Source organism: Bufo gargarizans, chromosome 1 (genome assembly GCF_014858855.1).
Source record: "Bufo gargarizans isolate SCDJY-AF-19 chromosome 1, ASM1485885v1, whole genome shotgun sequence".
In the NCBI taxonomy this organism is placed as follows: Eukaryota; Metazoa; Chordata; class Amphibia; order Anura; family Bufonidae; genus Bufo; species Bufo gargarizans.
In genome coordinates, this window is record NC_058080.1 from 214,062,368 (window position 1) to 214,088,759 (window position 26,392).

Genomic DNA, 26,392 nt, shown 5'->3' on the forward strand with positions numbered 1-26,392 from the left:
GGACAGAATTATTCAGAACCTTTGCTAAGACACTTAAAAATTAGCTCTGGGGCCTCTCTTGATCACCTGAGATGTTTCTACATCTTGATTGGAGTCTATCTGAGGTAAATTCAGTTGATTGGACAAGATTTGGAAAGATACACCCCTGACTATACAAGGTCTCACAGCTGACTACCCATATCAATGCAAAAACCAAGCCATTAGGCTGAGAAAACTGTGGAGTTCAGAAACAGGATTGTGAGGAGGCATAAATCTGGAGAAAGGTACACAAAAATTTCTGCTGCACTGAAACTTTTCAAGAGCAGTAGCCTCCGTAATTCTTACATAGAAGAAGTTTAAAACAACCTGGACTCTTCCTAGTTTGTCTCCCCACCAAACTATGCAATTTGGGGAGAAGGGAAATGGTGTTAGAGGTTACCAATAATGTTGAATGGAGCAAAGCATCCAAAGTGGAATAAGATCCAAAATTTAGGAAAAATTAGATTAGCAAATCCAAATTTCCTCGCACTTTGTGGTAACAAATCTATTTTTCCTAAAATGGCTGCTACACATGTTACAAAGTGAAAGTAAGAAGCCCGGAAATGTAAGATCACCCATAATGCCATGCAAACAATCAGCAGAAAGCCAGCCCTTGTGATGTCACAGCCCTATAAAAGCCTCATACCGTGCTGTGTCAACCATTTCACTGTGAGCTGTGAATAGAGAGAGATGCAATGAGTGCTAGGGACAGTGTTTAGGAACCTTTAATTGTGAAACACTGGACAGGGAGAGTGCAGGGACTGTGCAGGGACAGCGTAGGGAGATCATATGGATAGTTTTCACACACTGCAGATTGAGTATAGGGATAGCATAGGAAGACTGCAGGGACAGTGCAGGCTTTGTAATTTGAAGAGATCCATAGGAGACAGCCCACTTTGCATCAATCCCTGTGTAGGGAGCATAGTTATCTAATTGAACAGTGTCCATATTGTTTAATAGATAAACAATTCCATTAGGCCTTGATTCTTAAATTGTGGTGAAAAAACGGTCTAATTTAACTGTTATTGGGTGCCCACCTTGTTTAACAAATAATTCCATTACACCTTGATTCTCAAATTGGAGTGAATAAGCTGCAAAATTTAACTGTTTTTAGGGTGTCTACTTTGCTAAATAGATAAGCAATTCTATTAGCCTTGATTCTTAAATTGGATTGAATAAGCTTTCTAATGTTACTGTTTTTGGGGTGTCCATCTTGACATTGAATACATTATTTTACATATTCACAGGGGTATAACGATCGTGGCCGCAGACGGTGCAACTGCAACTAGGCTTGGTAGGGGGAAGAGGCCCACTGCGCTCACATGTAACGCGGTCCGGTATTTTCACTGTACTTAATGCCGGGCTCCGTCACAGTGCTCATCTCACCTGCATTATATGCACTTCTCCAGTCTCTAGGCCTACAGTATGAGGCCCTGAATCTGCCACACTAAAGCTAGTCACAAATTAAGCAGGTGGGTGGAGCCTGACTAATGTAGGTTAGGCTCCACCCAACTGCTTAATGCGTGACTAGTTTTAGTGTGGCAGCGCCGGGGCCTGATGCTGGAGGCCTAAAGACTGGAGAAGTGCATTTAATGCAGGTGAGATGAGTGCTCCGACGGGGACTGGCATTAAGTACAGTGAAAATGCTGGGCCCCACTACATGAAGACCGTGGGCAGTCGGGGATACTACTCAGGAAATTACTGGGGCAGTGGGAGATATTACTGGGGACATTGCTGGGGGCAGTGGTGAACACTTCTGGGGGCTGTGGGGGACACTACTAGTGGCTGTGGGGGGCACTACTGGGGCAGTGGTAACACTACTAGGGGCTGTGGTGGGCTCTACTGGGGACATTACTGAGGGCAGTGGGGGACACTACTGGGGGGCAGTGAGAGACATTACTGGGGGCATTACTTGGCGATCAGGGACCAGGGATGTGACAATTGCAGACACAGAGGGTGCGACCAGGCATTGCGTGGCGGATCCAATCCAAAGTTTGCCATGGGGCCCATAGCACTCTAGTTACGCCACTGTTCATAGGAAAAGGTCAGAAATTGATGAAAACACCACTGAAATGGTTCAGGAATAGCATGGGGAGGATGTCTGGATGCATCTTGGACTCCCGGGTCACTACTAGGAACGAGATTGTCCGAGTAGTACGCCACTTTTACAGACTGACAATAATACGCACCAAATCGAAGATAAAATCGATTTTAAAGGAAAAATTGTTAGGAACCATTCTTTCCTGTATATTTAGTGCAAGTGCTGCCAAAAATTACAACGAAGAGGCACTCCGATACAACCTGTATATTACATAAAGGAGGGCCTCATTCACATTGTGGTACAATTGTTCAGGTAGTGGGACTCCTACACTTATAAAGCCTATGCACTAAGGGAAAGGGATGCCAAAAATGACAAGGAACCGGCACTCCAGTACACCCTTTATGACACATAAAGGAGGGCAATATACACACCCTTGAAAAATAATGATTGATGGCCTGCTGGTGACCCTCAAAAGCATAAGAGGCAAGGGCCTGCTAGTGACCCTCTAAAACATTAGGGCTGATGATCTGACCATTTAAAACATTAGGGGTGAGGGTCTGCTGGTGTGCTGACCATTTAAAACTTTAGGGTTGAGGGCCTGCTGCCGAGCTGACCATCCAAAAAAAATTGTGGGCGAGGGCCTGCTGCCGAGCTGACCATCTAAAAAAAATTGTGGGCGAGGGCCTGCTGCCGAGCTGACAATCTGAAACATTATGGACAAGGGAATGATGCAGAGGTGACCATCTAAAAAATGTTGTGGGCGAGGGCCTGCTGCCGAGTTGACCATCTAAAAAACTTTGTGGGCAAGGGCCTGCTGCCGAATTGACCATCTAAAAAAATTTGTGGGCGAGGGCCTGCTGCCGAGCTGATCATCTAAAAATGTTTGTGGGCGAGGGCCTGCTGCCGAGCTGACCATCTAAAGCATTATGGACGAGGGCATGATGCAGAGGCAACCATCTAAAAAATGTTGTAGGCGAGGGCCTGCTGCCGTGTTGACCATCTAAAAAATTTTGTGGGCAAGGGCCTGCTGCCGAGTTGACCATCTAAAAAAAATCATCTGATCATCTAAAACATTAGGGGTGAGGGTCTGCTGGTGTGCTGACCATTTAAAACTTTAGGGTTGAGGGCCTGCTGCCGAGCTGACCATCCAAAAAAAATTGTGGGCGAGGGCCTGCTGCCGAGCTGACCATCTAAAAAAAATTGTGGGCGAGGGCCTGCTGCCGAGCTGACAATCTGAAACATTATGGACAAGGGCATGATGCAGAGGTGACCATCTAAAAAATGTTGTGGGCGAGGGCCTGCTGCCGAGTTGACCATCTAAAAAACTTTGTGGGCAAGGGCCTGCTGCCGAGCTGATCATCTAAAAATGTTTGTGGGCGAGGGCCTGCTGCCGAGCTGACAATCTGAAACATTATGGACAAGGGCATGATGCAGAGGTGACCATCTAAAAAATGTTGTGGGCGAGGGCCTGCTGCCGAGTTGACCATCTAAAAAACTTTGTGGGCAAGGGCCTGCTGCCGAGCTGATCATCTAAAAATGTTTGTGGGCGAGGGCCTGCTGCCGAGCTGACCATCTAAAGCATTATGGACGAGGGCATGATGCAGAGGCAACCATCTAAAAAATGTTGTAGGCGAGGGCCTGCTGCCGTGTTGACCATCTAAAAAATTTTGTGGGCAAGGGCCTGCTGCCGAGTTGACCATCTAAAAAATTTTGTGGGTGAGGGGCTGCTGCCAAGCTGATCATCTAAAACATTAGGGGTGAGGGTCTGCTGCTGAGCTTACCATCTAAAACATTAGGGGTGAAGGTCTGCTGCTGAGCTGACCATCGAAAAAATTATGGTTGAGGGCCTGCTGGTGAGCCGACTCTCTAAAACATTAGGGGCGAGGGCCTGCTGCTGATCTGACCATGGAAAAATTTTGGGATGAGGGCCTGCTGCTGAGCTGACCCTCTAAAACATTAGGAGCGAGTGCAACCTAATAAGCATATTGATATGATGGAGGAGGACGAGAAAAGGAAGATTGAAGCTTTTTTGTGGTGGAATGGGTGCATGGGAATACAGTGTATTTAATACACTGTAGAAGCCACATTTAAAGTAACTTTATGTTCAGCCGCTTTTCTCTGGTGGAGTAGAGAAGTCAGGGACGCTGACATGGGCTGCTAAGTACTCCTTCACCATCTTCCAAAATGTTTCCCTCCTTATGACACTAGGCCGCCCATCAGGTTGAGGGTGCTGGGGGTGTGTCATAAAACTGTCCCAGGCCTTGGAGAGAGTGTTGCCCTGCCTCTGTTGGAACTGCTGTGTGTTCCCCTCATCTCCTCTCCTCGGTTGGCCAAGGAACTACGTACTCTGCAGCCAGCGTTGTCAGCTGGAAATTTTTGGAGCAATTTTTCCACAAGGACCTTCTGGTATTGCACCATTTTGCTCGTCCTCTCCACCACAGGAAAGAGATGAGAAGTTCTCTTTCTAGCTGGGTGAACAAACAGTAATCAGTGTTGGCCAAAATGTGTAAGACGCAAGGGTCATGGGAAACATAAAGTCAGCCATGTGTACCAGAATCCCAAAAGACAAAACTTTGCTGTCCTCATCAGGAGGATGACTCTCAATATCCTCATCCTCTTCCTCCTCTTCTACCCATCCACGCTGAACAGATGGAATAAACCTTCTATGGGTACTACCCTCTGTAGTGGAGGCAACCGTCTCCTGTCCTCCTCATCATCATCCAATTTGCGCTGAGAAGACGAACTGAGGGTGGTCTGGCTATCACCCTGTGTACTTCTTTCCCCCATTTCCACCTCTTCCACATGCAAAGCATCTGTTTTAATTGTGAGCAGCGAGCGTTTGCGTAGACACAGAAGTGGGATGTTTACGCTGATAATATCGTTATCAATGCTCACCATCTGTGTTGATTCCTCAAAGTTGCCTAAAACTTCACAGAGGTCAGACATCAATGCCCACTCGTCACTTGTGAAAAGCGGAAGCTAACTGGAAAGGCGATAATAATGTTACAGCTGGTATTCCACTACTGCCCTCTGCTCCTCACAAAACCCGGCCAGCATGTGGAACGTCGAGTTCCAGCGCATGCTTGCGTCGCACAAAGGTCAGGGAGCTGGCAATTGCAAGCACTTCTGCAGCGTTGCCAGACCAGCGAAAGCTGTCGATGACTTGCGGAAATGGGCACACACGCTGCACACCTTCACCAGTAGCTCAGGCAAATTGGGGTCGATTTTGAGAAACCGCTGAACCACTAGGTTGAACATATGGGCTAGGCATGTGTGTGAGCTTGCCGAGCTCCAAAGCCACCACCAAGTTATGGCCATTATCAGACACAAGCATGCCTGGTTGTGTGTTGAGTGGCGAGATCCACAACTCAGTCTGGTCCCTTATCCCCTGCCACAGCTCTGCGGCGGTGTGCTGTTTGTCACCTAAGCTGATCAGTTTAAGCACGGTCTGTTGCCGCTTCCCCACTGCAGTGCTACACTTCTTCTAGCTACTGACTGATGGCTGACTGGTCCTGCAAGATGATAATTCAGAGGTGGAAGTGGTGGAGGAGGCGGAGGAGAAGAAGGGGGGTTGCAGCCACTAAAGTAGGTGGCGGCGGAAACCCTGATGGAATTAGGGCCCGCAATCCTTGGCGTCGCTAGCACCTGTGCCATCCCAGGGTACGACTCACTCAGAGCCTCCACAACATTCATCCAGTGTGCCGTCAGGGAAATGTAGCGTCCCTGGCCAAAAGCACTTGTCCATGTGTCAATCGTTAAGTGGACCTTCCCAATAACTGTGTTGGTCAGGGCACGGATGATTTTACGGGACACATGGGTATATCTGTACGCTGCACTGGGACACAGAAGTGGATGTGTTAGCTGATGGTGCTAGCAAAGGTACAGGTGCCTTGCAGGAGGTTTCCGGGCCTGCATCATGGACAGGGGATTGGCCAGCATGTAACACAGGGGAAGAGGAGGCAGTGGTGTGACCCGCAAACACTGGTTGTGGACCCAGGCATTCGGCTCACCTATTAGAGTGCTTTGATGCCATGTGGCGGATCTTGCTGGTGAGGTTGCTAGTGTTCATGAACCTGCTCATTTTGGTACAGCACAGGTTGCAAATGACAATTCTTTTATCGTCCGCACATTCCTCAAAAAAGTGCCAGACTGAGGAACACCTAACCCTTGGAAAGGGAGATTGCCGCAGGGGGGTGCTCCGGAGAACAATTGCGTGCCTGTTTGCTGTGGCCTGCCTTCTCCTTTTTGCCACCCCATTGCCTCTTTCAGCCTGTAGCGGTGCTGCGGTTCCCTCCCCCTCTGTAATGCTGTCCTTGCTCGGCTTGCCACCTTACCAGGTTGGGTCAGTGAATTTATCGTCCAGAAACTCCTCTTTCACTTCCTCACTATGGTCATCCTCCTGACTTGTTGACCTAACAACAACCTTAGTTATTGACAACTGAGTCTCATCCTCATCATGAACCTCTTGAGACACTAATTGCGGTTGACTTATTGGCAACGGTGTCTCATCATCATCATCCACCTCTGAAACACTAATTGCCATTCCCTACCATCATCTTCTTCTGACTGTGGATGATCCAGAGTTTGGGAATCAGGGCACACGATCTCCTCACGTTCTTCTTCAAGCGGGCTTGGCAAGAGGCCCAAATTAAGGAATAGCGATGAAAACAGCTCCTCTAAATATCCGAGTGGGGGATCATTTGTTTGCCAAGATTCTCCATGGTGGGTGGAAGGAGTATCAGGGTGAAACTTCTGTTGACCAGACTCTTGGCTACAGAGACTGGACTTTGTGGAAGACAGGGTGGTGCTTAACCGACTAGAAGCATTATCTGCTGCAATCCAACCGACCACCTGGTCGCACTGGTCTGACTTTGAGAGTGGTGTCCTGCGCCGCCCTGCAAACTGGGACATGAAACTAGGTATCGTGGATGAGTGTGTTTCTTGTGCTCTGGCAGCAGGCACAGTTTCACTGCGTCCAGGGCCACGGCCTCTGCATGCACCATCAGCAGCACAGCCACTTCCTAGTCCCTTACCACTCGCCTTGCGCATATTAAATGGTACATATACTTGCAAGTATGTCACACGTACAGTAGCGCAGGTTTTGTAAGTGTATAAGCAAATAAAGTACACAGAATGTCACAGATATTTTTAGGATGCGCACATGTCAAACAGGAGGTATAGCGCAAGCAGAGGTCGAGCTACATCTTTTTCTAGATATAGAGAGTGCCCAGCCCTTTCTTTGAAATATTGTTGTAGCTTATAGATTGGGTGAATTTGTCGCCTGAGAGCACCCATTCCAGGCCACCCCACACAGTAGTGCGACCTAATATTTGACAATTACTGGACCCTGTTTAGGCTTGGACCTGCTATATACGCTACAAGGGAAATATAAAAGCATGTTTTCTCCCTGGTTATATTATACAGCTATGCTTTTTTGACCAATAGCTGGTCTATATGCAAATTTTCATCAACATTATTGAAATCTATATAATTCGTTATGTATTTAACCTGCATATGGGTCTGAATACAGATAATGGGTTGTTGGCGTGTGGGCCAAAATCTGGTATAATCATTTTTGGGAATTATTGAAACATTTTCACACATACAGTACAGACCAAAAGTTTGGACACACCTTCTCATTCAAAGAGTTTTCTTTATTTTCATGACTATGAAAATTGTAGATTCACACTGAAGGCATCAAAACTATGAATTAACACATGTGGAATTATATACATAACAAAAAAGTGTGAGACAACTGAAAATATGTCATATTCTAGGTTCTCCAAAGTAGCCACCTTTTGCTTTGATTACTGCTTTGCACACTCTTGGCATTCTCTTGATGAGCTTCAAGAGGTAGTCACCTGAAATGGTTTTCACTTCACAGGTGTGCCCTGTCAGGTTTAATAAGTGGGATTTCTTGCCTTATAAATGGGGTTGGGACCATCAGTTGCGTTGTGGAGAAGTCAGGTGGATACACAGCTGATAGTCCTACTGAATAGACTGTTAGAATTTGTATTATGGCAAGAAAAAAGCAGCTAAGTAAAGAAAAACGAGTGGCCATCATTACTTTAAGAAATGAAGGTCAGTCAGTCCGAAAAATTGGGAAAACTTTGAAAGTGTCCCAAAGTGCAGTCACAAAAACCATCAAGCGCTACAAAGAAACTGGCTCACATGCGGACCAGCCCAGGAAAGGAAGAATAAGAGTCACCTCTGCTGCGGAGGATAAGTTAATCCGAGTCACCAGCCTCAGAAATCGCAGGTTAACAGCAGCTCAGATTAGAGACCAGGTCAATGCCACACAGAGTTCTAGCAGCAGACACATCTCTAGAACAACTGTTAAGAGGAGACTGTGTGAATCAGGCCTTCATGGTAGAATATCTGCTAGGAAACCACTGCTAAGGACAGGCAACAAGCAGAAGAGACTTGTTTGGACTAAAGAACACAAGGAATGGACATTAGACCAGTGGAAATCTGTGCTTTGGTCTGATGAGTCCAAATTTGAGATCTTTGGTTCCAACCACCGTGTCTTTGTGCGACGCAGAAAAGGTGAACGGATGGACTCTACATGCCTGGTTTCCAACGTGAAGCATGGAGGAGGAGGTGTGATGGTGTGGGGGTGCTTTGCTGGTGACACTGTTGGGGATTTATTCAAAATTTAAGGCATACTGAACCAGCATGGCTACCACAGCATCTTGCAGCGGCATGCTATTCTATCCGGTTTGCGTTTAGTTGGACCATCATTTATTTTTCAACAGGACAATGAACCCAAACACACCTCCAGGCTGTGTAAGGGCTATTTGACCATGAAGGAGAGTGATGGGGTGCTGCGCCAGATGACCTGGCCTCCACAGTCACCGGACCTGAACCCAATCGAGATGGTTTGGGGTGAGCTGGACCGCAGAGTGAAGGCAAAAGGGCCAACAAGTGCTAAGCATCGCTGGGAACTCCTTCAAGACTGTTGGAAGACCATTTCATGGGACTACCTCTTGAAGCTCATCAAGAGAATGCCAAGAGTGTGCAAAGCAGTAATCAAAGCAAAAGGTGGCTACTTTGAAGAACCTAGAATATGACATATTTTCAGTTGTTTCACACTTTTTTGTTATGTATGTAATTCCACATGTGTTAATTCATAGTTTTGATGCCTTCAGTGTGAATCTACAATTTCCATAGTCAAGAAAATAAAGAAAACTCTTTGAATGAGAAGGTGTGTCCAAACTTTTGGTCTGTACTGTATATCTATCCCCCAGTTATACTTCTAAGGCTACTTTAACGCTTGCGTTCAGAGTGGATCCATCTGGTTTCTGCACAGACGGATCCGCTCCTATAATGTAGACGATGGGATCTATTCAGAACGGATCCGTCTGCATTATATTTCAGAAAAAATTCTAAATCTGAAAGTTAGTCAGACGGATCCGTCCAGATTTTACATTGAACGTCAATGGGGGACGGATCCGTTTGAAATTGAGCCATATTGTGTCAACTTCAAACGGATCCGTCCCCATTGACTTACATTATAAGTCTGGATGGATCCGTTTGGCTCCGCACGGCCAGGCGGACACCCGTATGCTGTAAGCTGCATTTGGGTGTCCGCCTGCTGAGCGGAAAGGAGGTCAAACGGTGCCAGACTAAGGCATTCTGAGCGGATCCGTTTGGGGCCGCTTGTGAGAGCCTTCAAACTGAACTCACAAGCGGAACCCCGAATGCAAGTGTGAAAGTAGCCTTAGGCTGAGGTGATTTATGTTTGATGTGGTCCCCTGATGAACTGAGTCTATTAAACAGATCAGGGAAAAACATTGGGACAAAGGTTATTATCTGGGACATATTGTGTGTGCTCCAATTCCCTATTGGTGCTATTGGAGGTTTAGGTGTATACAAAATATGTGTGAGCTTACCAGTGATTTCTTTTGTTGTTTTTTAGTGATGAGCGGCATAGGAAATATTTGTTAATTCTGTGAATGACCTATAGCGATTTTTTGTGGGTGCAATCAGTGGCGTAACTAGAGTTCTATGGGCCCCAGGCAAACTTTGAATTGGGCTTTCCTACTATAAGTTTGAATGCATTGTAGTACAATATTAAATATAGGAGGTAGGTGTTTTTTGGCCCTCTCTGTATATATTTCATGATTTTGCCCCTCTCTGTATATATTTCATGATTTTGCCCCCTCTGTATATATTTCATTTTATGCCCCTCTTTGTATATACAGTGCTGCCCATAATTATTCATACCCCTGGCAAATTTTGACTTAAAGTTACTTTTATTCAACCAGCAAGTAATTTTTTGACGGGAAATGACATAGGTGTCTCCCAAAAGATAATAAGACAATGTACAAGAGGCATTATTGTAGGAAAAAATAACATTTCTCAGCTTTTATTTACATTTAAGCAAAAAGTGTCCAGTCCAAAATTATTCATACCCTTCTAAATAATCAATAGAAAAGCCTTTATTGGCTATTACAGCAATCAAATGCTTCCTTTAATTGCAGACCAGTTTTTTGCATGTCTCCACAGGTATTTTTCCCATTCATCTTTAGCAATGAGCTCCAAATCTTTCAGGTTGGAGGGTCTTCTTGGCATCACCCTGATCTTTAGCTTCCTCCACAGATTCCCAATTGGATTCAAGTCTGGACTCTGGCTGGGCCAATCCAAAACGTTAATGTTGTTGTCTGCTAACCATTTCTTCACCACTTTTGCTGTGTGCTTTGGGTCATTGTCATGCTGAAATGTCCACTGGTGCCCAAGGCCAAGTTTCTCTGCAGACTGCCTGATGTTGAAAATCCTCATGCATTGCTCTTTTTGCATGGCGCCGTTTCCTGTGATTAGGTTCCCTGGTCCATTGGCTGAAAAACACCCCCAAAGCATTAGGTTCCCACCACCATGTTTGACAGTGGGGATGGTGTTTTTTGGGCTGAAGGAGTCTCCTTTTTTTACGCCAAATGAAGGAAACATCATTATAACCAAACAATTAAATTTTTGTTTCATCTGACTATAACACAAAAGACCAGAAGTCTTCTTTTTTTGTCCAGATGAGCTTTTGCAAAAGCCAAGCGATCTTTTGTGAGAGTGGTCTGCATCCATGGAACCCAGCAGTGTGAGTGTGCAGTGTCCGTTGGATTGTCTGCTTTGAGACATTAGCACCAGCAGAGCCCAGATTCACCAGGACGGCCTTGGTGGTGATCCTTGGATTCTTTTTCACCTCTCTAACTATCCTCCTGGCCAGCACAGGTGTCACTTTTGGCTTCCGACCACATCCTCTGAGATTTTCCACAGTGCAGAACATCTTATATTTTTTGCTGAAATGTAAATAAAAGCTGAGAAATGTTTTTTTTTCCACAATAATGCGTCTTGTACATCGTCTTATTATCTTTTGGAAGACACCTATGTCATTTCCTGTCAAAAAATTACTTGCTGGTTGAATAAAAGTAACTTTAAGAAAATTTTTTCCAGGGGGATGAATAATTATGGGCAGCACTGTATTTCATGATTTTGCCCCTTTCTTTATATATTTCATGATGATGAAGGATTTGCTGCAAGTGGGCCTGCCCTCATATGGCTGGCACGGGCTCCCCTTTCTGGATTCAAGTATGGTGTGCCACTGTGCCACACTGCCACCACTGCCAGGTGCCCTCACCTCCCCATATATGAAGCCGGTGTGTGTGCATACATATATAAATAAAAATACTTACCTACTCTGCTCCCCTCCGGCCGTCTGACAGTACAATCCTGTCATATGAGCAACATAAGAAAATAATCCAGCGGCACTCACCAATCGATGTTTTCAGTTACTTTATTTACCACCAGTCAGGAGCAGACACGATACAGTGCAACCAAACAAACAGTAAGCGGTGACGGCCGTTTCGCACACAAAGCGCTTCCTCTGGCCACAGCTCACAAGTCAAGCACACCTATCACCTTATATAGGTAAATGCACTAGGGGCGTACATCCACTACATCACTTCCTGTCCATAACGCAGCTAAGGTGTACGGCACTGTTGCGATCGCGCTCACCCACCTCCATCACACACGATCCAATTGAAAGTGTGTGCTTTAGTGGTGGCACGATCGCTAACTTACCGAATCACCATACACTGCGTATTGGTGGGTTTGATCCCCTGCCGTGCCATCCGCCCATCACTCTGCGATCAAGCAGTAAATTTACATAAAAGACATCAGGACATACATAAGGTGATATTGAAATCAAAAATGAACATTGAGCAAATCCCTAGTAAATAATTACAAAAATACAATTAAATCTATTTTTTCATTTAGCCCAAGTGGGCCCATAGCATTGGACCGTAGGATCCACCTGCCTTACCTTTTAAGAAGTTCACAATCCCTGTCCACTCCCCTCTGAGACCGCCTCCAGACCTGCAAACCATAGAACTCTACTGTCTCCACCGTGTACCGCGCGGACATGTTCTATTAATCGTGAGACTCCATTACCTGAGGCGATTGATCCCACGTGTTCACGGAACCTTTCAAATAGACAACGTATGGTCTTACCAACATAAAACCTACCACACACACATACCGTAGTACTAAATAAACAACAAAACGACTTCTATATGTTATCAATGTGTTCACTCTATGATGTAAACCTCCAAACAGGACCGAGGACCCTTGTAATCCTGTCATACCCTCGGCGGCGCTGCCTGATCCCGCAAGACCTGTGACCTCAGCGCCGGGTCTCACGCTGTCACAGCTAGTGGCGCAGCACCAGAGAGGTAGGTGGGTATGGGTTATTTAATGTGAGCACTAAGCAGGTAGCGCAGCTGGTAGGCCGCAGTGTCGGCATAAAATAAATTGCACAGAGAGGCCCGAGCCAACTGGCTATTAAAAGCACTTGTGGGGCTACGGCCCCCCCCCCGTCGTTATGATTGTTAGCATCTTTGTACTCCTGACACAGAAATATAATAATTAATCTGGGTGTTAATTCTGGGGGTGACCTATAGTGATTTTTTTCTGGGTGCAATGCACCATTTTTGTACCCCTGACACAAACATATAATAGTTAATCCGTGTGTGTTAGTTTGATGGGTGACATATACCCATTTTTGGTGTGAGACACACATGCACTTTATATGTGACAGGAAAATTAATATAGATAATCTGTCTGTTAGTTCGGTGGGTGACAAATACCCATTTTTGGTGTGAGGTACACCTGCACTGCATACGTGACAGGGAAATTAATATAGTTAATCTGACTGTTAGTACAGCCGGTGACATATACCCATTTGTGGTGTGAGATACACGTGCACTGCATATGTGACAGGGAAATTAATATAGTTAATCCGTCTGTTAGTTCGGTGGGTGACATATACCCATATCTGGTGTGAGGTACACCTGCACTGCATATGTGACAGGGAAATTAATATAGTTAATCTGTGGGTGACCTCAAAGAATGAGGAGAGCATCAAATAAGGGACATGGCCCTGGTCGTGGTGCTGCTGGTGCTGGTGGAGCTCCTGTTGCATTGAGAGGACGTGCTCGATCTGTGCCAGCTACACACCTAAATGAAACCCCTTCCTCAGGTGCACGTAGGCGACAGGACGTTCAGCGTCATTTTGTAGGCCCGAATACTGGTGTATGAATGGTGAGGCCAGAAGAAGTAGAGGCGGTAGTAGATTGGATGGTTGACAGTGCCTCCAGTTCATTCACATTATCTCCCACCCTGTCCCCTGCTGAAACCGCAGAGTTGGCACCTGCAGCCCATGGGCATCTGTCATGAGCCCCAAGTCGTGCAGCAGTCTCATGCTTTTTGAAGACTCTGCTGGTGGTGTTTACATGTGCCATCCACTTAGCTCTGCCTCAGAAGATATTGAGTGCAGTGATGCCCAACCACTTATGTTTCAGGATGTGGACATAGTAGAACCACCGCAGCACGTATCTGATGATGATGATGATGAAACAAAGGTGCCAACTGCTGCGGCTTTCTGTCGTGTACAGACTGGCAAAGAGGGTAGGGGTGAAGAGACGTCGGAAGATGATGTGGAGGATGATGAGGTCCTAGACCCCACATGGAATCAAGGTCAAGCGAGTGACGTGTGCAGTTTGGAGGAAGAGGTGGTGGTCACACAGCACCAGCCTAACAGCAAAAGAGGGCATTTCGGCATTCTCACCATGCTGCTGCTCGCCTGTCTGCACTGCAGCATAACTTTGACCTTCCCGCTCACTGCCTCATATGCGACGTACCCACAAAATGGAACTCCACCTTGCACATGCTGGATAGACTGTGCAAGCAGCAGCAGGCAATAGTGGAGTTTCAGCTGCAGCACGCACGGGTAAGTAAATCTGAGGAACAGCATCACTTAACCACTGACGAATGGGCCTCCATGCCGGATGTGTGTGCCGTGTTGCACTGTTTTGAGTACTCCATCAACATGGCCAGTGCCGATTACGCAAAAAACACTTGGGCGATGATGGGAGAGGATGTGGCACAGGAGAAAGAGAAGAAGGAAGAGGGATCATTTCCACGTTTATCAGGCCAGCCATTCACAAGTGGTTCGGAGGGTGGGTTTTTGCACCAACAGAGGCCATGTACACAACTTTCCAGCCAGGGAACAGTTCTGCAGGATGAGGAGTATTAAGAGGGGGAGGAGGAGGAAATGTGCTCACAGCAGGGTGGCACCTAAAACTGCTTATGGGCATCAATGGAGCATGGCTGGGGGGATATAGAGGACACAGACGATACACCTCCCACAGAGGACAGCTTGTCGTTGCCTCTGGGCAGCCTGGCACACATGAGCGACTACATGCTGCAGTGCCTGCACAACGACTGCCGAGTTGCCCACATGATAACCAGTGCTGATTACTGGGTGGCCATTCTTCTGGATCCCCGCCACAAGGACAACATGCTGTACTTAATTCCGTCACTGGAGCGTGATCGGATGATGTGTGAGTACAAGCGCACGCTGGTAGACACACTGCTGATGGCATTCAGACATGACAGCAGGAGCTCAGTGGAAGCACAAGGGGAAGGTAGAGGAGGAGAAGGAGGAAGAAGTCGCAAATGCAGCTGGGGCACCGCCAGCACCTCAGTAGGGAGGGTTAGCATGGCCGAAATGTGAAAAAGCTTTGTCAACACACCACAACAACCAGCACCACCGGCTGATATAGAATGTCTTAGCAGGCGGCATCATTTCAACAACATGGTGGAGCAGCACGTGTGCACATGCCTACACATACTGACTGATGGATATGTCCCATTCAACTTCTGGGTCTCCAAATTGGGCTCCACATCCAGCATGTTCACCTCCATGATCGTCTGAGACCAGCCACCCGGCCAGCTGCAGCAACAATCGGTTTGCATAGCCAAAGAATTTCTGCACAACTGTCAGAAACCATCTCAGGGAAGCTCATCTGCATGCTCGTCATCCTCATCAGGGTCTGGACCTGACTTTAGTTCGTCATCGTAACCAACTTGAGTGGGCAAATGCTCACAATCAATGGCATCTGGCATGTTGGAGGCGTTCTGTTCACGGATGAGTCCCGGTTTTCACTCTTCAGGGCAGATGGCAGACAGCGTGTGTGGCGTCGTGTGGGTGAGTGGTTTGCTGACATCAACGTTATGGATTGAGTGGCCCATGGTGGCGGTGAGGTTATGGTATGGGCAGGCGTATGTTATGGACAACATAGGCAGGTGCATTTTATTAATGGCATTTTGAATGCACAGAGATACCGTGATGAGATCCTGAGGCCCATTGTTGTGCCATTCATCCACGACCATCACCTCATGTTGCAGCATGATAATGCACAGCCCCGTATTGAAAGGATCTGTATACAATTCCTGGAAGCTGAAAACATCCCAGTTCTTGCATGGCCAGCATACTCACCAGACATGTCATCCATTGAGCATGTTTGGGATGCTCTGGATCGGCGTATACGACAGCGTGTTCCAGTTCCTGCCGATATTCAGCAACTTCACACAGCTATTGAAGAGGAGTGGACCAACATTCCACAGGCCACAATCAACAACCTGATCAACTCTATGCGACGGAGATGTGTTGCACTGTGTGAGAAAAATGATAGCCACACCAGATACTGACTGATTTTCTGACCCCCCCGCCCGTAAGGCAAAACTGTGCACATTTTAGAGTATCTTTTATTGTGGTCCATTCACACATCCGCAAAATGGATTCGCATCCATTCCGCAATTTTGCGGAACAGGTGCGGACCCATTAATTTTCAATGGGGCTATAAAGTGCTGTCTGCAACCGCATTTGCAGATCCACACATCCGTATCCGCACTTCCGTTCCACAAAAAAATAGAACATGTCCTATTTCACAAATTGCGGATCCGCAAAACACATACGGACGTGTGAATTGACCATAAGGCATACGCGTGCAATATTTATGCTGTCTAATCAGCACCTTGATATGACACACTTGTGAGGTGGGATGGATTATCTCTGCAAAGGAAAAGTGCTCACTAACTCAGATTTAAACAGATTTGTGTACAATATTCGAGAGTAATGGGTCTTTTGTGTATGTAGAAAATGTTTCAGATCGTTTAGCTCATGAAAAATGGGAGCAAAACTGAAAGAGTTGCGTTTATATTTTTGGTAAGTGTATATTATTTTAAGTCATTTCCCTATCCACATTTGTTTTGCAGGGCAACTGTCCTGCTCTTGCCCCCATTTTGCTTCCATTTGCAGCCCTCTAGCCCTTACTATGACAATTTTACAGCCGTTTTATTGCATCAAAGTTAAGGTCCCCATTGACTTTAATGGGGTTCGGGTTCGAGTTCGGGTCAAGTTCGGGTCCCGCTCGAACATCCGCGGTTCCGCTCATCCCTAATCATTGACCCTAGAGTAACTTTATTAGCTCTCTCCTTTTCTCACTTTCTCCACAGTATGTCTATGAGTAAGGTCAGATGTTATTGTGAGGTTCTACAGACAGCAAATTGTTCGGAACTTATCATTCTTTTTTCAAAGAGAACATAAAGTTACAATTGCCAGAATTTTGTTCTGCTACTGTGACAAATATGGATATTTTGTTTTACAACTGGCATTACAAATTTCTGTTGGCATTAAACGGATTTTAAGTGCAGCCTGCAAATACCATTAGACACGTAGAAAATGTTTCTAACTGTAAAGATTAGCAAAGAAGGTCATTAGACATATGTAAAGGAAAAAAATGCAATTTGACAAATAATTAACTTAAGAAACAATAAATGATGTTCTCTCAATCTTTATTGTATCCATGTTACCTACAGAGTTGAAACACAAACAGAATTATTATGTTATAATACAATATGATATAAAATAATATATTTTGGAACATAATAATATAAAGTGAACTAGACTAGAGCACAAAAGAATAGAATACTTTTTTATTACTTTGCACCACTTCAATCAATGTTTAGCTGAAGATCAATGGCTAATTGATTTAGGCAGCATGCACTGACAGTGTTGCATAAATGAAATGTCCTGTCTAGCCTTTTCAGTACCGAGACAGTTTTCACCTTAAATCCCAGGCCGATTTTTGCAAATATGTCATGTGTCACTTTATGTGGTGATAACTTTAAAAAGATATTACTTATCCAAACCATTCTGAGATTGTTTTCTCATCACATATTGGACTTCATGACAGTGATAAATTTGAGTCAAAATATTTCATTTTTATTTATAAAAAAATACCAAATTTACCAAACATTTAGAAAAATAGCAATTTTCTAAATTTCTACTTCATGTTTGGATTATTTTATAAATGACATTTTATTTTTTTTCCCACATTAGAAGGCTTAGAAGTTGAGAAGCAAATCTTAAAATTTTCAGAAAATTTCCAAAACCCACTTTTTAAGGACCAGTTCAGGTATGAAGTCACTTTGTGAGGCTTATATAATAGAAACAACCCATAATGGCCCCATTTTAGAAACTACACCCCTCAAGGTATTTAAAACTGATTTTTACAAACTTTCTTAACCCTTTAGATGTTCCACAAGATTTAAAGGAATATGTAGATGAAATTAAAAAATTTCACTTTTTTGGCAGATATTCCATTTTGATCCATTTTTCCCAGTAACAAATCAAGGGTTAACAGCCAAACAAAACTCAATATTTATTGCCCTGATTCTGTAGTTTACAGAAACACCTCATATGTGGTTGTAAACTGCTGTACGGGCACACGGAAGGGTGCAGAAGGAAAGGAACGCCATATGGTTTTTGGAAGGCAGATTTCACTGGGATAATTTTAAGTTGCAATGTCACATTTGAAGACCTCTGATGCACCCTTAGAGTAGAAACTCCTTAAAAGTCACCCCATTTTGTAAAATACACCCCTCAAGGTGTTTAAAACACATATTACAAACTTTGGTAACCCTTCTGTTGTTCCACAAAAAATAAAGGAAAATATAGATGAAATTTCTGAATTTTACTATTTTAGTGTACATATGATTTTTGGTTGCTCTATATTACACATTTTGGGAGGCAAGGCAACAAAAAATAGCTGTTTTGGCACCATTTTTTTAAATTTTATTTACAATGGTTATCTGACAGGTTAGATCATGTGCTATTTTTAAAGAGAAGTTTGTTATGGATGTTGTTTGTTTCAGTTTTACATAATAAAGCATTTTTGAAAAAAGAATTATTTTTTTAGTGTCTCCATATTCTGAAAGCCATATTTTATTTTTATTTTTTTGGGCCACTGTCTTATTTAGGGAGGTAATTTTTTCAGTATGAGATGACGGTTTGATTGGCACTATTTTCGGGTGCATATGACTTTTTAATTGCTTGGCACCACACTTTTTGTAATGTAAGGTGACAAAAAATGGCTTTTTTGACACACTTTTTTTTATTTATTTTTTTACAGTGTTCATCTGAGGGGTTAGGTCATATGATATTTTTTATAGAGCTAGTTCTTACGGACGTGGTGATATATAATATGTATACTTTTTAAATTATTTATTACACAATAACAGCCATAAAAAAAAAATCATGGTTTAGTGTCTCCATATTCTGAAAGCCATATATTTTTTTATTTTGGGTGATTGTCTTAGGTAGGGTCTTATTTTTTACAGGATAAGATGATTGTTTGATTGGTATGATTTTGGGGTGAGTGTGACTTTTTATCGCTTGGTATAAAAAAAATTGTGATGTAATGTGAAAAAAGTATAGCTTTTTTTACACCATTTTTATTTGATTTTGGGGTGAGTGTGACTTTTTATCGCTTGGTATAACATTTCTTGTGATGTAATGTGAAAAAAATAGCTTTTTTGACACCATTTTCATTTAATTTTTTTGCGGTGTTTACCTGAGAGGTTAGATCATGTGATATTTTTATAGAGAAGGTTGTTGCTTGTATGCTTTTTTTATTTATTTAAGTTTTACACAATATCATTTTTGAAACAAAAAAAAATATCATGTTTTAGTGTCTCCATAGTCTGAGAGCCATTGCTTTTTTATTTTTTGGGCAATTGACTTAAGTAGGGTACCATTTTTGTGTGGTGAGATGATGGTTTGAGTGGCATTATTTTGGGGTGCATATGACTTTTTTATCGCTTGCTATTACACTTTTTGTGATGTAAGGTGCCAAAAATGGCTTTTTTGACACCGTTTTTATTTTTATCTCTAACGTGTTCACCTAAGGGGTTGGGTCATGTGTAGTGATGATTGAGCATGCTTGGCTGAACACCTGTTTGTCTCGAGCATCTCAGTGCTCAGCACTTGGTGGTACTTGGCCGAGTCTTCTCCCCGCAAGTTTCTTAGCTGCTACACAGCCAATAAATGTGCAGGTAAGTACTGCCCTCACTGTAATGCCAGTAGCCATGTTGGCAACTGGCAATACAGTGATTGGCTGGCCAGAATATATCATCGCACCCGATGATGCATGTTCGGCTCATTTGTAGTCAAGGAGAGCTGAGCATAGGAAGGGACAGAGAGTGTAGGGAGTGTAATTGAATATTATTTTTGTACAAAAACCCAAAAGTTTCAGAGACCCAAAAGTCCTTGTAAGGACTATTGTGTGTATCAGCAGCAATATATGTTTGTAGTGCAACCTGCGCTAAATTGCTAAGTGTTAGAGAAAGCTGTGCATAGGAATGGACAGACAGTGTAGGGGGTGTAATAGGAAAATTTTATACAAAAAACTTTTCAGAGACCCAAAAGTCTTTTTAAGGACTATTGTGTGTGACAGCAGCAATAAATATTTTAAACACATCCTGCGCTAAATATCGTGTAATAGGCCGCTGCGGACAGTTAAATTATCCGCGCCACATTTACTGTTTAAAGTGTGCACATCCCTAACATATCAGTGACATCCAGTGTACTTTTTCCATAGACAGTGTCTGCTGCGGACAGTTAAATTATCTGTTTCACATCTCCTGTGTAAAGTGTGCACATCCCAAAAATATCTGTGACATCCATTGTACTTTTTCAATAGACGGTGTCTGCTGCGGACAGTGAGATTAGCTGCGCCACATCTCCAGTGTAAAGTGTGCACATTCAAAAAATATCTGTGACATCCAGTGTACTTTTTCAATAGACGGTGTCTGCTGCGGACAGTGATCTTACCAGGGCAACATCTGCAGTGTAACGTGTGCACTTCAAATAAATTTCTGTGACATGCATTGTACTTTTTCCGTAGACGGTGTCCGCTTCTGATAGTTACCTTACCAGGGCCACATCTGCAGTGTAAAGTGTGCGCTTCAAAAATGTATCTGTGAAATATAGTGTAATTTTTCCCTAGACGGTGTCCGCTTCTGACAGTGACTATACCAGGGCCACATCTGCGTGCAACGTGTGCGCTAGAAAATGTATCTGTCACATACAATGTAATTTTTCCATAGATGGTGTCCGTTTTTCAGGCTCCCTCTCCGGAATCTAACCATGATTCCCCCGTTACCCATGGTCTACATGGTTTTGGCTGAAAATAACATCGATAGTTGATAGGTCAGACATCCGAATCAGCCCCAGCTTATCTAGAGACACCAAAGCAGCAACAGGCCACCGCCCATAATGTTTTAGATGGTCAGATCTTGCTCCAAATGTTTTGGAGAGTCACTAGCAGGCCATCAATCGCAATTTTTCAAGGCTGTGTATGATGCCCTTTTTTATGTGTATTAAAGGGTGTATTGGAGCGCCGGTTCCTCGTAAATTTTGGCAGCTCTTTGACTAAGTGCATAGGCTTTATGAGTGTAAGAGTCCTCTACCTTAACAATTGTACCACAATATGAACGAGGCCCTCCTTTATGTGATATACAGGTTGCATCGGAGTGCCTCTTCCTTGTAATTGTTTGCAGCACTTGAACTTTAGGCCTCTTTCATATTACAGTATGTCGATTTCAGTGTTTTGCGGTCCGTTTTTCACGGATCCGTTGTTCCATTTTTTTGCTTCCGTTCTGTTGTTCCGTTCTTCCGTATGGCATATACAGTAATTACATAGAAAAAATTGGGCTGGGCATAACATTTTCAATAGATGGTTCAGAAAAAACGGAATGGAAACGGAAGACATACGGATGCATTTCCGTATGTGTTAAAAAATTTTTGCGGACCCATTGACTTGAATGGAGCCACGGACCGTGATTTGCGGGAAATAATAGGACATGTTCTATCTTTCAACGGAACAGAAAAATGGAAATACGGAAACGGAATGCATACGGAACACATTCCTTTTTTTTGCAGAACAATTGAAATGAATGGTTCCGTATACGGACCGTATACGGAACGCAAAAAACGGACCGCAAAACGAAAAAAAAAACGGTAGTGTGAAAGAGGCCTTATATACAAGTAAATATACAGGAAAGAATGTTTCCTAACAATTTTTCCTCTAAAATCGATTTTATCTTCGGTTTTGTGTGTTATTGTCAGTCTGTAAAAGTGGCGTGCTACTCAGACAACATCGTTCCCAGCACCGACCTGGGAGTCCAAGATGCATCCAGACATCCTCCTCTTGCTGTTCCTGAAACATTTTGGTGGTGTTTCCATCAATTTCTGACCTTTTCCTATGAACCAGACACCCTCTCCTCTTCAGAGCATGGGGTGCCTGGTTTAATGCTCGGGTTCTCCCATTGACTTCTATTATACTCGGGTGCTCGATATATGAAACAAAAAAAAATCATGTTTTAGTGTCTCCATAGTCTGGGAGCCATAGTTTTTTTATATTTTTGGGGCAATTGTCTTAGGTAGGGGCTCAATTTTTGTGGGTATGAGGTGCCAGTTAGATTGGTACTATTTTGTGGGGCATACGCCTTTTTGATCGCTTGGTGTTGCACTTTTAGTGACGTAAGGTGACAAAAAAAGGTTTTTTATTTTATTTTAATTTTTTTAACGGTGTTCACCTGAGGGGTTAGGTCATGTTGGTCTATACAGATGCGGTGATACCTAATATGTCTACTTATCTTTTTTTCTCTATTTTTTACAATTTTCTTTAATTTATTTTGGGAAAAGGACACTTTTTTTTACTTGAAACTTTAATTATTTTTTTTCCTACTCTGACCGCGGCACATCTAGGGTTAATGCGCCAGATCTGTGTTTTCACCAATGCCGGCGCCTACAGCAGGGGTCCTGCTATCAGTGACTGCCGGATCCATGCCAATGATCGGGCAGGCGCAGCTCCTACACCCGCCAGATCAGAGTGCCGTAGCTGTACGGCGCTGGGATTTCAGACCCTGATATCAACACCGTACATGTGCGGTGATGCTATCCTACGGGATAGACCTAACCTAACTTATTTATATGCCTGCCAGCTTTACTTTCTGCAACTTGTTCTAAGATGAATTGAAGATCTCAAAGATCCATTGCCGCTTGCTCTCTTAAGCTGGCCATACATGAGATGGCATTGAGTTTACAGTCACCTCCATTGACTCCATTATACATATGCACTCTTAACTGAGTATACATGTGTATTTTATTAGGAAAAAAGGAGCAGACATAGTAAAATCCAACATGCCCAATACTTCTTGCAGCAGACATCTTGAGACTATTAGGATCCTCCGGTACACATCGTATTGTGTAAAAAATCTGCATGTTCATCTGACTTTTATATAATTTATATGGCCAGGATGTTTTACTTAAATCCTATTGATTATATACTCCTTACTTTAACTTTTTTGTCTGTAAGGCTAAGGCTTTTAACTGCCAGAAATTCATAAATAAAGCACTAAAATATGAAATAATAAATAAGGTTCCTTCTAACATAGCATGCATTCAGAAGCCAAGCAAGCACTATACTATATACAGTATGTCAATACTGTAAACAAGAATTGGGACACGGCTCTTAGTCATTAAATTCAGGTATTTCATTCAATCCCATTGCCACAGGTATAGAAAATCCAGCACCTAGCTATGCAATCTGCCTTTATAAACATGTGGGAAAGAATGGGTTGTTCTAAAGAGCTCAGTGAATTCTAGCATGGTACTGTAATAAGTATTGATGAGCGGCATAGGCAATATTCAAATTCCCAATATTTCGCGAATGTTTGGCCGAATATTCGCCATAAATTTGCAAATTCGATAATTTGTGATCTCCAGTCATTGTTTACTTGATTGCGAAAATCGGCAATGTAATATGTTCGCGATAAGTTCACAATAAATTTGCGATTAGAATATTCAACACTATTTGCGACGTGGCGATATTCACAATTAAAACTTGCAATTCGAATATTCACCATTGTAACATGTTAGTTTGTGACATTTCTGCTCTCCTAGATATTCTATAATTAACTGAGTGGTATTATTGTAAAATGGAAGCATTTAGGAACCACAGCAACTCAGCCATTAAGTGGCAGATCACACAAAGTTACAGAGTGGAGTTTCTAAGTGCTAAGGTACAAAGTGCATAAAAGTCGACTATGCTCTACTGCAGGGATGGCCAACCTGCGGCTCTCCAGCTGTTGTAAAACTACAACTCCCAGCATGTCCAGACTGCTTACAGGTATCAACCTACAGCAGGGCCTGGTGGGAATTGTAGTTTTACAACAGCTGGAGAGCCGCAGGTTGGTCGGCCCTTCTCCACTAACTCACTAATTTCAGCGTTCCAAGCCTCCTGTGCCATTAACAACAGTACACCATAGGGGTTCATGGCATAAATTTCCATAGCCTAGCAGCTGCAGGAAAGCTTTGCATCACCAGGCACAATCGTAACATGGAGTGGTGTAAAGCAACCCTGGACTTTGGATCAGTGGAAACATGTTATGTAGAGTGAAGATTCCCACTTCTCTAGCTGGAAGTCTGATGGATGAGTCTGGGTTTGGCAAATCCAAGAGAATGTAACTGCCTGACTGCAGGAACTAGAATGAAGATTGTAAGTCAGGCTCTCTCGTGTTATATTAGTGTTTGACCTCACAAATGGTCTTCTGGAGGAATGAGTAAATATCCCACAGGCACACTCCAAAATGTTGTAGAAACGCGTCTTATGGGATAGAACCTATGGATTTTGAATGGGATGTCAGAAAAGCTCCCGTAGACTTACTTTTGTTCATGTGTGTATATATATTTATATATACAGCACATAACTTACATTTACAGTTCATACTCCTTATTTTTGTTTAGCTACATTTCAAGTAAATATAAATGTATTCCACAAGTAAGCTAGGGCTGAAGAAATCAGCTTATTAGGAAACTGGATGTTAGCCAGCCAAGGCTAAAGTATGGTTCCATGTTTTATTGTTCCTCCTTGTTAAATAGGGCAAGTTGGCTGGCGAATAAGCAATAATCAAAAAGGCACATTTACACATTTGTCTTTTTATATTTCACAATGTTAAATATTATATTTCAGTCTGCAAATACTATAATTAATCACCTATGGAAACAGCATCACTTACTGCATTTTAAAGCAAGAGTTTGGAAAATTCCTAATATAGTAAATTATACAGTTTTTGATTCAGATATTTGCATAATTCAGCAGAATTGGCATAGTTAGATTATTGTATTATTATTTTATAAAATATTGTGACTGCAGTATGTAATGCCCTATCTATTCTATGCATCTTTTTTACAATAGAAAATAAAAATGTAACATAATGTAAATTTACATGTACGAGATGTCCAGATATGGCCTCAGACTTACCTTGACATCATTGCTGTTCATTCTGGTTCCTTCTTTACCTACAAAAATGTCATCTATGTCCACAAGAATAAAGCGCTCCAGGGACAGGGTTAATTTCTTCTCAGAAAGATAAGATAAAGCATCCACAAAAATAAGCTTGTGCAACCAAAAGTTCAAATTATTGCCAAAGAAAACTCTTTGAATACCATCATGAAGACCCAAATCATGAATAACTGTGGCAAATAAGGACATTTTGGACAGTTGTGGTGGTGCACCAACAGGCATCTTTATTTTTGAAAAAACAATGGGTTGGTATAATGAGTTGTTAACCTCAAAGAGAGTCCATTCGTTTCCAAGTAAAGGACTTTTAGCTGTTTTGGAAGGCTTTGTTATATGAAGTAAAGGTGTGCTTGGATTAATACAAAAGTTTTTGACTGCCATATTACTATGAATCAGAAACGGGAAGCCCTTAGGATAAAAATTTTGAATGCTGTTTTCTGTGCCTTTGAGAAAACCGATAATGTTAACGCCATACTGAAGACAGTATTTATCCAGTAGTTCCTTATTCCATATGTCCATGTTTGTGTACTTCATAAAATTTTCATATATGATAAGTGCATATTTTCCAACATGGTTTTCTGTAAGTGGTGGGAGATCACCTTTTCCAGGAGCTATTTCAGCGTGGAACTTAAATCGAATGGATTCTAAAATACTAATAATGTCCTGTCCTAGCTGAGAATACTGACTCTCTATAAAAACCAAAATAACAGGTTCCATTTTAAAAGAAAAAGATGGTTTTCCCATTCTCTGTTCAAAGAGTTTATAAGGCAGAGATTCGATATCTCCACATTCTATTTCCATCGTCGCTTCAGAAATTTCATTGTCCTGCTTATATCCTGTGTATAAATAATAGGCAGAAATGAGAATGCTCACCATGCAAAAAGTGGCAAGCAGAAGGATTGTCCTTTGAAAATGTCTGTGAAATTTCATGATATAACTCATCTTGCTAATTGTTGCAAAGAGTTTCAGAGATCAAACAGGATTTAGTATCTCATTTCAGTCCAGTCAAATCATTTATGTAACCATTGCAGCACATCTGTCGCTTCCAAAAACACTTCAGAGAACGTGAAAACTGCAAGACAGAAAGAAAAATATGCACCATTTTATTTGTACAGTTTTATGTGTTGCTTACAAAAAGCTTCACTTCCTGACATATTTGCCCGTTTGTAGGTTTATAAAATATGCATTCGATTTTACATATTGAGCATGCTGTCGTAAAGCTGTGACAGCTGTGTTGTCCTGAATCAAATGAAACTAGTGGATCTCAAGTCACCTTGCAGGCTCCATTATAAAA

General features: G+C 43.0%; 1 protein-coding gene across 1 annotated transcript in view; it reads right to left on the reverse strand.

The window, feature by feature from the left end:
• The window catches only part of LOC122945932 (bifunctional heparan sulfate N-deacetylase/N-sulfotransferase 3-like), a 550,006-nt gene extending 523,966 nt beyond the window's left edge, over positions 1 to 26,040 (reverse strand). Inside the window, exon 1 of the mRNA XM_044305192.1 lies at positions 25,060 to 26,040. Within this exon, the coding sequence (XP_044161127.1) occupies positions 25,060 to 26,040 (981 nt within the window). The remainder of the gene's footprint in view (positions 1 to 25,059) is intronic.
• Positions 26,041 to 26,392: the final 352 nt, after the last annotated feature.